The sequence below is a fragment of the Malus domestica genome, chromosome 10 (genome assembly GCF_042453785.1).
Source record: "Malus domestica chromosome 10, GDT2T_hap1".
Classification (NCBI taxonomy): Eukaryota; Viridiplantae; Streptophyta; class Magnoliopsida; order Rosales; family Rosaceae; genus Malus; species Malus domestica.
In genome coordinates, this window is record NC_091670.1 from 42,570,690 (window position 1) to 42,583,146 (window position 12,457).

The following is a 12,457-nucleotide window of genomic DNA, read 5'->3' on the forward strand; positions in this document are numbered from 1 at the left end:
AAAGAGAGATTCGGATCCTTGGTTTGTGCGAGATCAGCCAACGAATGGACTAATGATGACCGCAGGATTTAAAATGAGTGGTCGGATCTTCGGGTCTGTCAACTCCGAATACAGAGATCCAAAGAGTATCTCAATTCCTTTTTGACAACCATGTCTTTATAGATCATAGAGCACTTTCTGGAAAAAGAATACGCGATGTGTTTCTTCTTCTTCAAGAATAAACACTTCAAAGTGATTTTTCAATTAAAAAAATTTCGACATGGTTCTGGTATGAGCACTTCTAATAAAAGCGTTTACGAGCAAAAATACTTTTTACAAAAGCAGGTCTTCCAAACAAACTCTCGTGGAAATGGAAGCACTACTTTTCGTGTTAACCAAACCCTTCAAAAGGACGTGCCAACTAATAGTAATTAGACCCTATAGATTTAAACTATTAAGCATCATGATTACTGGCTCGATTAACTAAAGGAATGTCCCCCATTTGCCTTCTTGCATTCACCAATTAATCTTTTAAAATGTTATAAAACACAAGACATAATCATGACTAACAAACCCCACAATTGCCAATTGTGCTTAAATCATTAATTTGGCATAAAACTTCCTTCAAATCTCCAACTCAAACCATGTCTAAAACGAAAGCCTCCTCCAAGCAGCAACAGAGAGTATGCAGGGCATTGTGTTGCAGCAGCTGCCGGCTTAGCGTGTCTTCGTCTAGCTCGGAGGAACTAGCGAGCTCTAGTTCCGATAGGTACCCTTCGATATCAAGCCTATCGCACGCCATGGTTCAAGAGAGACTCGACCAGATGATCAGGGAAAGGCAGGAGGGATCGAGGTACGTTGATCATCGGAGAAGAAAGCAGAGAGCTGGTGACGATCATGATCAACTTCAAGCAGGAGGAGGGACTAAATTTGTTGTAATGGTTGCAATGGAGAAGTGTTCTTATGATCCGAGGGAGGATTTCAGGGAGTCCATGGCGGCGATGATAGTGGCAAACCGGATAGAAGAGCCTAAGGATCTTCGTAGCCTCTTGAATTATTACGTTTCGATGAATTCCGATGAGTATCGTGGAATTATACTCGAGGTGTTTCATCAAGTTTGCTCTGATTTATTCTTATGTAAATTCCATTAATTGATAAGGAGCACATTGTAAAAGTATTCGAGCATATTATAATTTTCTATTCCAATCCAAAAAATGGAAAGCGGATTAAAACTTGAGTGCAGAGAAGGGAACACGTTGCTCTTTCTAATTTCTCGATATTTTAAACGAATACACAATAAAATTGTGACATTATATTGGGGACAAAAGAAGAAGAAACCAACTGAAATATTCAAATGATAACTCAAATCCAACAATAACTTATGCGGCAAGATTGTGAATTTGAACCACACATTCTGCGCCGCCGACGAAAAACATATGTGATTCAATGCACCTTACGCTTGCCCCATATTGATCTCTTCTTGGAAAAGCTGAGAATGCAGCGGAAGGGGTTCAAAACCCAGGCATCAATTTTCTGAAACATGACTCTGAAAGAATGATACATAGGAAACTGCAGCAGGCCGAAGAGAGGGACTGGGAAAAACGCAATGGGGTAAAGCAAAGACTTGGTCCATTTCTTCTCGACACGAATCAAGAGCAAAATGGTGGCGGCAAAGGCAAGCATGGTTGTTGCCATGGACAAGAAGAGCAAGACGAATCCAGTCATGATCTTGCGAGGAAGGCTGCTGATGAAAAGCGGATACTCGAGTGGAGAGGAGAGGACAGAGAGAAAAAAAGCCACTGAAGACAATGAGCAGGCGATAGCCACAACGTCCATGCAAGTGAAGAGCAAAAAGAGAGGATCGTCCTGGAAAATAGGACGGCCATTTTGATCATTACCCCCGGGGATGGCGTAGGCAGCTGCAAAGACCACAGTGGCCACTAGCACTGCCACGGTTGAGCATGACTGAGCCGTTTCTTTTATCCACTCTTGTGCCGATTTCAGAAGCTCGTTATGTTCATAGTAGAACAGCTCCTCTGCTGTGAGTTCCTTCTTGTTGTGGTGCATGCTGTAATGAGGCGGTAGTATCTCTTCCACACGCTGACATAAACACAGTACACGTTTATCAAGTCGACCTACAGACTCGGTAACATAAGCATTTGTTTGACAACATAAATCTAGCAAGAGAACATTACCATAAACCAGCGCAGCTCTGCTTGCAACTGCATGGCAGGACCAATTAAATTCTGAGACAGTGCTATAGTGTAGTAACTCCTATCTGCAGCCTGGTGCAGTATGGTGTTTCCATCGCAGTCGATCCTCTCATTCAGCCTCGACAATACAGTTGGTTTGCTTCTGATAAGATTAAGAATCGGTTTCTGACGGTACTTAATTGCCAAATGCAAAATGTTGCGTTCGTTATAGTTAACGTGCTCGGCCGCTTGAGGATGGTGCTTAAGTATCGCCTTCACAATGGGAACAATTCCTGTGACGGTTGCTATAAGCAATGGGGTTGAGTTGTAAACTTTATTGGTTGCCCCCTTATCCGGTTGGATTGCTTCTGCAGCTGCCTTTCCTTTTTCACCCCCATCTTCGCCATTTCCCATATCCGTTTCAGCTGTTTGTGCGGCCACCTTTTCTTTTTTTCCTCCCTCATCGCCATTTCCCATATCCGTATTAGCTGTTTGTGCGGCTGCCTTTTCTTTTTCTCCTCCGTCATCGCCATTTCCCATATCCGTTTTAGTTGTTTGTGCGGCTGCCTTTTCTTTTTTTCCTCCGTCATCATCTTTCACTGACCCCAGATAAATGGTCTTGGTTTTTGGTTTCCTGCTATTACGTAACCAAGAATAGTCCGACTTGACAAGTATCGGGATGAGTTTCTCTAGTGATTTTTTGTTTTTCTTGTCCTTCCAGATTTTATATATTATGCCGCCCTGCAGGCCTCCTGTTTCAATCCATCACATGATTAGGCATATGTATACATTAACGTGTCATAATTAGTACATTGTTATCGGCACTCCAACTAAGTCACCATGCACTCTTCATCTTCTTGTGTAAAATCATAAAAAAACAAGTGCATAATGACTTTTCGAGAGTTCCAGTAAGAAGAGTTTGTCTTGATGAAAATGCCGAGGCAGAGGCAGAAGGTAAACAAACCTTCAGCAAGGGTGTCCCATAGTGAATAGTATGCCTTCGCAGCAAAAGCTAAACATTTTATGCATGCAACTTCATTAGGAACATCGAAAAAAATCCAATTCAAGAAACGCTTTAGCTAGCTTGCCGTTTAATTTATTCGAAAAATGAAAGCAGATTACAAATTTGATCACCTGCAAGCTTGTTCCGAAAGATGGATTGACGGGGATGGTTGCTATCCATGTTGCTCTCCATATCATCCTTCTGATTTGGTGTGACCACATCTCCTCCACCGGGAAGGCCTGCATATAATTATTGAGATTACTGCTTCAAAAAGAAACGCGCAAGCACAAACATACTCGTATACATAGCAGTAGAGTAACGATATGTACAATGATAAATGAGCATCTTCCATTGGCTCTGTTGAAACTGTGGCACAAAGGCTCTTGGCATTTGGGCTAACAATTGAAGGCTTGTCAATCCTTCATCGTCTCTCTGTTGTGCTAGAAAATTGTAGTTCTCTAGTAACCAAAGAGCAGTCTCTGCATTGTGGAAGACAAAAGAGCAAAAGTTATTAATCTGCATTTGCATATATATTAAGTGTTGTGAATCAATGTATGCATTTGTGAGGGAGAGAGACCAAAATGTTGGGCGATGACAGCCATACGAAGAATGGACATGTTGTCATTTCTCTTGAACTGCATCGGAAGAACGTATGGATTGTCCGTCTCCAGTATGGCAGCGTAAAACTTGACCAAGTCAGTGTGACCAAGAGCAGCAGTTCTGTAGAGCGGAGTTTCTCCTAAATGGTTCCGAGTCCACAGCAAAGGCTGCGCATCATTGTCTCCATCATCAATAGTAAAACTGACTTTGACAGGCTCGTTGAAATTGCTCACCAAGAACTCTGCCGCTTCCACACTGCCGGACACACCCACCTGGTGAAGAGCATTATTTCCGTCATTATTCTGAACCCTCAAAGAGATTCTCTGTTCATAGCTGCTTGAATTTTCGCTTATGTTAACCAAATATTCGAGGACTCTTTTTCCTTGTGATTTGCTTCCGCAAGAAGCCGCAAGGTGAAGTACATTGTCCCCATCCAGCGTCATTGGCCTGAGCAATTTTTCCGGATTCTCCTTGTAGTATTCCTTCACGCCTTCCCAGTTATCCTCCATTGCAAATTCATAGGGTTTTTTCAATTCTTCAATTCGGCTTAACTCCTCCTCTTGGAACTCTATCTCGATTTGATCTGGCTGAACAGTGTGTGTTCTCTGGTACTCCATCTGTAGTACTAGCTAGCTTGCTGGAGTGCAATGTGGCGGTTTTCGTTTTAATTATAGGCCAGCTGCTGCTGCTGCTGCTTCTACTAATATTCTTTGTTTAATGTAGTAACTAAGTATCTTTGACCAAATGAAGCGTAAAATGATTGAATATTGAAGGTTACCATTTTCTAGCTGTATATGCTTTATCTGTACAAGCATCTACCTTTGCTTAATTAGTTTCTTAGTTTTCTATAGTAGATTCTGTTCATCAAGCGTGGAACACATGTGTTGCTACAATATATATTTATTAATTTGAGGGAAGTTCTGATCTAGAACCGAAACGACAGAAAAGAAGATTCGAACTTGAGAGCAAACTAGTCAGTTTTATTTAATATTCATTCAATGTAGAGAATTACATCTCATGTCCTTTGAAGGGTGTTGGCTGGAGATTGTCTTTGCGACCGATGAAGCAATGTCTTGATACATAAACCAACATTCTATGTTGAAAGTCCAAGTAGGCATACTTAAAGAAAACCTAACCTTTAAAATAAGCATGTGTAAATCATAAGTAATTGCAAGAATAATATAGGATCGTCAAGGTAACGGCGAAACCCTAATGCTTTTACAATTTAGTTTTCATGAATCGTTTTCTTTTATTTTCTTTTACAATTTAGTTTATTTTATTTTGCCTATTTATTTAATTATTTATTTTAAATTCATTTTTATTATTTTACATTCCAAAGTCAACTTTTTGTCATACTTTGCTTTAAATAATTAATTAAGATTTGATATAAATTATTCATTCAATTTCTGTAGAAAACGATCTTATTAGAACTGACTATACTATGATTACCCTTGTACCGTCAAGGTTTCCCTAAAAAAAAATTGTTTTTATTCCTAATTTTACAGATGGTAAAAATTTTATCAATATTCCATCATATCTTCCCAGTTATCCTCCATGGCAAATTCATAGGGTATTTTCAAGTCTTCAATTCGGCTTAACTTATCCACTTGGACCTCTTCCTCGATTTGAACTAGCTGAACAGTGTGCGTTCTCTGGTACTCCATCTGTAGTGCTAGATAGCTTGCCGGAGAGTAATGTTGCGGTTTTCGGTTTAATTATAGGCTAGCTGCTGCTGCTGCTTCAACTAATATGCTTTGCTTTGTATATTAACAGAGTATGTTTAAACTAATAAAGCGTAAAATTTATCCAATATTTAAGGTTACCATTTTCTAGCTGTATATGCTTTATCCGTACAAGCATCTACCTTCGCGTAGTTTCTTAGTTTTCTGTAGTAGATTCTGTTCACCAAGCGTGGAACACATATTTCACTACAGTATATATTTTTTAATTCAAGTGAAGTTCTAATTTAGACTCAAAACGACGGAAAAAGATATTCAAACTTCAGTGCAGACTAGTCTAACGCTTTAGTGCAGAGTTTATGGAGTCTGCGGTCGACTAGTCAACTTTGCTAAGCTTAGGTCTGTTTTTTCTACCATATTAATTTTCAACAACTAAAAAACATTATTTCTCAAGAAATATTCAGTTTTATAATGTTCATTCATTGTTTAAAATTACACCTCATGTCCTTTGAAGGGTGTTGGGAAAGCCAGCGAAAGGGAACGTGTTTTTTTTTTTTTTTGTGGAAAACCTCGACGGTACGAGGGTAATTTTATTGATAGCGAAAAAACAAGTTACACTTAGTTAGGGGGGACATAAACCTTACCCCTCCAAAAAACAAAGACAACAAAAAGGAATACACTAGAAAGAAGGGGGACATAAACTTTACCCTTTTAGAAACAAAAAATGAGAATGAAACAAAGAAAAGAGGGGGGACATGAAACCTAACCCCTCTAGAACCAAACATGAAGGTCTAAACCTGTAAAACAAGTCAAACAACACCATAAAGATAGGAGAAAAAAAAAGAAAGTGAGACAAACCTGATGCCGACATGTACATTAATTTAAGAAGCGGTAACCAAGCAAGCCAACATAGTCAGAAAACAGAGTAGCACGAACCGCCATCGGAGAAGAATCATGCCATGTTAAAGATGGAGAAGACAAGCCCATGTTAGCAATATTGTCCGCAACAAATCTGTGTATGAATTCTTATGTAGAAGTTACCTCTATGTCTTCATACTCTTCTTCAAGATCCTGGCGCCACTTGTTTGCACCTTCTCGTGCCTGTACTGCCTTCCGCAGTTGTGCTTCTTAAATTGATATGATCTCATCGAACGGATTTTCGTTCATTTTCCGATCCATCGTCACAGTCACTCATTTCAGTAAGCTTGTGTCTTCCTCATCATCGCATTTCACCTCAATTTCTTGTAAGTTGTCCTCACTTTCTTGTGTAGCTTTGGCACAATGCTTCCTTTCTAAGTTTTCAAGATGTGTTTTATCAATTTGCATAAGCTGATAATCTCGAACGTATTCAATTTCTTTGAATTCAGTTTCAACCTTCGAGAATATTCTATCGACAACCTGCAAGGGCTCTGTCCGTCGGAGAATATATACAAGATTAGCAAGCAGAGTTTCCAATGTATTAATTAGACATTTTTCTTAGTGAAAGTCTCAGCAACAACAGATCAAGAAGCAGCACATGTTCAGCAGGGCAGGGCAGTGCATTTTGTTACTGCTGCTGCAGACTTACTGGAGTTAGCGGGTCTTGTCAAACTCAGAACAAGTAGAGAGCTGATTCGGACTTCAGTGTAAAGAGGGGAACACACTACTCTTTCCAATTTTGCTATGCTGCTCGGCTATACTATATAAACTCAAATTATAAATACAAATTAAACAAAGAGCTCGTTTGGATGTGCTTTTAAAATGACTGAAAGCTCTTTTGGTGAAAATATTTTTAAAAACAATCCTTAGTAAAAATAATAGTAAATCCTGGAAAAACACTTAAAGTGCTTCATGGATAAAGCACATAACTAATGCTTCTTGTAGAAAGCACTTAAAATGCTTTTAGAACCCACAAATATAGCATTTTCAGTCATTTAAAAAGTACAACCAAACAAGCTTAAAAGTATGCATGATACCAGATCTTTAGCATAGAAACAAGCCTCTTTATTCTTCACTAATTGCCCATAACTTAAAACAAAGACACAATAAAATTGTGACATTATATTGGGGAGAAAAGAAGAACCCAAATGAAATATTCAAATGATAAATACAAACACATCAGTAACTTCAGCTGCAAGATTGAAAATTTGAACCACAAATTCTGCCTCGACGAAAAGCTTATGTGATTCAATACGCCTTACGCTTGCCCCATATTGATCTCCTCTTGGAAAAGCCGAGAGGGCAGCGTAAGGGGTTGAAAATCCAGTCATCAATTTTCCGAAACATGACTATGAAAGATTGATACATAGGAAATTGCAGCAGGCCGAATAGAGGGACTGGGAAAAATGCAATAGGGTAAAGTACAGACTTGGTCCATTTCTTCTCTACACGAATCAAGAGCAAAATGGTGGCGGCAAAGGCGAGCATGGTGGATGCCATTGACAAGAAAAGCAAGATGAATCCAGTCATGATCTTGCGAGGAACACTGTTAACGAAATATGGGTACTCAAGAGGGGAGGAGAGGACAGAGAGAAAGAATGCCACAGAAGATAATGAGCAGGCGATGCCCACAACGTCCATGCAGGTGAAGAACAAAAAGAGAGGATCGTCTCGGAAAAGAGGAAGGCCACTTTGGTCACTAGTACCCCCGGGAATGGCGTAGGCAGCTGCAAAGACCACAGTGGACACTAGCACCGCCACAGTTGAGCATGACTGAGCCGTTTCTTTTACCCATTCTTGTGCCGACCCCAGAAGACCGTTATGCTGGTAGTTGAACAGCTCCTCAGCTGTCTGATCCTTCTTGTTGCGGTGCAAGGTGTACCGAGGCGGTAGTATCTCTTTTACACACTGACACAAACAGACGTACACATTTATCATGTTGATGTATAGGTTTTGTTACAAAAGTATTTGTCTAACAACATGTCTTTTTCCATGTGAACCGACTTAATTAGTAACATAAGTACTTGTCTAACAACGTAAGTATTTTATCAGGTCTAGCAAGAGAACATTACCAGCATCCAACGTAGCTCTTCTTGCAATTGCATTGCAGGGCCAATTAGTTTCTGAGACAACGCTTTGGAGTAGTAACCCCTATCTGCAGCCTGGTGCAATATGGTGTTGCCATCGCAGTCTATCCACTCCTTCAGCCTCGACATCACAGTTGGTTTGCTTTTGATAAGATTAAGGATCTCTTTCCGACGGTTCCTAATGGCTAGATGCAATATGTTGCGTTCGTCGTAGTTAACGTGCTCGACTGCCTGAGGATGCTGTTCAAGTATCTCCTCCACAATGGGCATAATTCCTGTGATGGTTGCTATAAGCAATGGTGTAAAGTTGTAAACTTTATACCTCGGCGCATTATCCGAAATGTCTGTTTTTGCAGCTTCCGGTCCTTTTTCACCTCCATCATTACCTTTTCCCTTATCCGATTTGGATGTTTCTGCAGCTTCCGGTCCTTTTTCACCTCCATCACCACCTTTTCCTTTATCCGATTTGGATGTTTTTGCGGTCGCCTTTCTTTTTTTACTGAGATTGGACCCTAAAGAAATGGTCTTGGGTATTGCTTTCTGATAAGTACTCAGGCAAGAATAGTCCGATTTAACGAGCTCGTGGACGATTTTCTCTAGTGATTTTTTGTTTTTTTTGTCCTTCCATATCCTGTAGATTATGCCGCTCTGCGAGCTTCCTATTCCTATCCATCACATGATCAAGCATACATATATATTAACTAACGTGTCATAGGGAGATGTTATCGGCACTCTAAGAGCAATTCCACCCCTGTGGACTTTGCGCCAGCACCCAGCGCATTTATCCACTCAAATGAACAGTAATAGACTGGAGTGAACAGTAATAGGCCAAGGCATCTCCACCCCTAAAAAAATGCGCTGGCACCCAGCGCATTTATTTGGTGTGTTTTTTTTTTAAGTTTATTTCGGATAAGATTTTTAACCCATTTAAAATAAAGAATAAAAAAATAAAATAGTTTTAATTTCGGATAGGATTTTTAACCAATCTCGTCACGCCACGTGTCATTATCTGAACGTACTATTTTGTGAATAGATTTCCGATATTATTTTCAACCAATCCCGACACGCCACGTGTCACTTCCATGGTACAATAATTTAGCCAAGATTTCGATAAGTTCCGGTTTACAATAATTTAGCCAAGATTTCGATAAGATTTTCGATGAGGGTTAGATATTTATAGGAAAAAAATATAAATTTTTAAAAATTTTTCTGTATTTTTTAAAAATTTTCTGTATTTTTTAATAATTTATAATAAATTTTAATTTAGTTAATTAATCTGGACCGTTGGATTTGAAAAAAAATCAAATCCAATAGCTAAGATCACGCCACGTGGCCAACGGTAAAAAATCTGACCGTTGGGGCCTTTTATTTAATTTTTTTTTCGTCTAAAACGTGGACCGTTGATCTGTGATCAAACGGTCCATTTTAAAACTAATTTTTTAATTTTTTTTACCGTTGGAAATCCAACGGTCTAGATAAACTAGCCGTTGGAAATCCAACGGCTCAAAGATTGCCTGGGACGGGACACAAGTGGGCTGACAGCCCCACCTTTTCCTTGTCGGCTACTCGCCTCAGCTCCCGCGTGTCGTGCACGCGCCGTGTATTTTGCCCAGTTCCTGGGTCTGTCCGAAACAGGCTGGGCTGGCGCCTGGCTTGGGCTGGGTGCCAGTCAGCTTTGTGGGGTGGAGCAAATGGACTGAGGATTAGTTTGATTTTTGGACTGGGGGCTGGGACATTTGGAATGGGGTGGAATTGCTCTAAAGAAGTTTGTCATGCACACTTCATCTTCTCATGTAAAATCATAAGGATTGAGTAAATAATGCTTCTTTTCTAGAATTCAAGTAACAAGTTTTTATTATGATGAAAATGCACTGAGGAAAAGGCAGAAAGTAAACAAACTTTTAGCAAGGGAGTCCCACACTGAAGAGTAAACCTTCGCAAAGCCTGCAAAACATTTATGCATGCACCTTCATCAGAAACATTGAAAAAATGCCGTTAACGGAGCGCTTTAGCTAGCTAGCTGTGTACTTTATTTGATTAACTAATTAGGTTACCTGTAAGCTTGTTCCGAGAGATTGATTGACGGCGCGTCTGGTTGCTATCCAAGTTGTTCTCTACATCATCCTTCTGATTGGGTGTGACCACATCTCCTCCATCAGGAAGGCCTGCATATATAACAACATTAAGTAGGAGATTACTGCTTCATATAAATTAAAAGTGTGGATGTGCACACAGGTGTAGATATAGCAGTACGTAGATTAACCGTGCATACAATAGTAAATGAGCATCTTCCATATGCTTTGCTGAAATTGTGGCTCGAAGGCAGCTGGCATTTGGGCTAGCAATTGAAGGCATGTCAATCCTTTATCTTCCTTTTGGTGCGCTAGGTAGTCGTAATAGTTCTCCAGTAACCAAAGAGCAGTCTCTGCATTTTGGAAGATAAAAGATGAAGCAAGAGTTATTAATCTGCAATATTGAGAATCACAGAGTGCATTTTCAGAGAGAGAGAGAGAGACCGAAACGTTGCGCAATGACTGCCATATGAAGAATGGACATTTTGTCATTTCTGTGGAAGTGCCTCCAAACATTGTCCGGATTATCCTCCTGCAGTTTGCGAGCATAAAACTTGACCAAGTCAGTGTGACCAATAGTAGCCGCCCTGAAGAGCGGAGTTTCTCCTAAATGGTTCCGGTCTCCAGCAGCGGCAGAGCATCATTCTCTTTATCATTACTACTAGCACTAGTACTGTTGATGACCTTGCCTTCAAGTCCAACAGGCTCGTTGAAGTTGATCACCAAGTACTCTGCCGCTTCCACATTTCCAGACAAACTCACGCTGTGAAGAGTATTGTTTCCAGTGTTATTCAGTTTCCTCAGAGCGCTTCTCGGGTCATAGATGGTCGAATTCCTGAGTTTGTTGATCAACATTTCGAGGACTTCTTTACCTTGTGCTTTGCTGCAGCAAGAAGCCGCAAGGTGAAAAACAGTGTCACTGCAGACCGTCATTGGAATGAGCAATTCGTCCGGTTTGTCCTCATAGTAGTTTTTCACGCCTTCCCAGTCACCCTCCATGGCACATACATAGGGATGTTTCGAGTCTTCAATTTTTTTCAATTTACTATCTCTCAGGTTTTGATCACTCCGATCCGCCGTTACCTCTCTCCAGTACACCATCTGTGGCAGTCTTCGATGCCTTCCTGCTCTGAGTCCTCTGCTTTATTGATGTGAGTGCCCTTTTGCCTTTCTGAAGCCAAAACCCATCTTTGAACGAAAAGCTGCTTTTGTTTTTCTGCTTTTGCATTATTGTAGAGTAATTTTTTTTTGCTATTGGATGTCATAGCAAACAAGACCTGACACTCGGAATAGTTGCTAAGAGAGTGAAATGTTTGTTGTTGTTTGGTTAGTTGTATTGCTGTCAAATATTTTGATTGGTTTAAAAGTATTTCAATGTTAATGTTCATGTCTTCGAGAAATTTTTCAATGTGATCGGTACACTGGATGGTGCACCACGTGTTACTATACAAATAGTAGAATATGTGTACTACAAAGTTAATAACTTAAAAATAAAATTTCTCACTACTTCTATTAAAACATGTGGTGTACCACTTGTGTTCCCGTCACAATGAAAAATTTCCCCATGTCCTCATGCTTTCCTTCCTACATACTCGCTACCTTTAAACATGAATGCTACGAAGATGAAGGATTGAAGTTGCAACGAAAGTTTATCTCTTTTGTTGCAACTTGAACTTATCAAACACTTTTTATTCGTTACTGACGCGCTTCCTTTTTCTTCTCATGGCACTGACACGATGCAACAAGATGCTAAAATGTTAAAATACACGTGAACACGCAACTAATTTGAAATAATGCACAAAAGTAGTTCATTTGTAGATTTTTCTGCAACTGGTGCACTGCTATGGTGTGTTACACCAAACACGACCTAACACCTGGAAAAGTTAAGATGATCGGAACTGAGTGATTGAATTACATTATCGCCATG

General features: G+C 40.0%; 3 protein-coding genes across 3 annotated transcripts; 1 reads left to right on the top strand and 2 right to left on the bottom strand.

Annotated features, from left to right (window-relative positions):
* Window positions 1-547: 547 nt before the first annotated feature.
* On the top strand, window positions 548-1,211 carry LOC103446884 (probable transcription repressor OFP9). Its single transcript, XM_008386039.3, has one exon. The coding sequence runs from the start codon at window positions 624-626 to the stop codon at window positions 1,128-1,130; it is 507 nt and encodes a 168-aa protein (XP_008384261.2). The 5' UTR covers window positions 548-623; the 3' UTR covers window positions 1,131-1,211.
* A 6-nt stretch (window positions 1,212-1,217) lies between these two features.
* Window positions 1,218-4,469, bottom strand: LOC103446756 (uncharacterized). Its single transcript, XM_029087628.2, has 6 exons — window positions 3,752-4,469; window positions 3,504-3,653; window positions 3,306-3,413; window positions 3,136-3,183; window positions 2,175-2,923; window positions 1,218-2,079 (listed from the first exon to the last, which is right to left on the bottom strand). The coding sequence occupies exons 1-6, from the start codon at window positions 4,389-4,391 to the stop codon at window positions 1,423-1,425; spliced, it is 2,352 nt and encodes a 783-aa protein (XP_028943461.2). The 5' UTR covers window positions 4,392-4,469; the 3' UTR covers window positions 1,218-1,422.
* A 2,945-nt stretch (window positions 4,470-7,414) lies between these two features.
* Window positions 7,415-11,827, bottom strand: LOC103449025 (uncharacterized). Its single transcript, XM_070805912.1, has 7 exons — window positions 11,215-11,827; window positions 10,975-11,062; window positions 10,731-10,883; window positions 10,513-10,623; window positions 10,358-10,402; window positions 8,444-9,123; window positions 7,415-8,279 (listed from the first exon to the last, which is right to left on the bottom strand). The coding sequence occupies exons 1-7, from the start codon at window positions 11,629-11,631 to the stop codon at window positions 7,620-7,622; spliced, it is 2,154 nt and encodes a 717-aa protein (XP_070662013.1). The 5' UTR covers window positions 11,632-11,827; the 3' UTR covers window positions 7,415-7,619.
* Window positions 11,828-12,457: the final 630 nt, after the last annotated feature.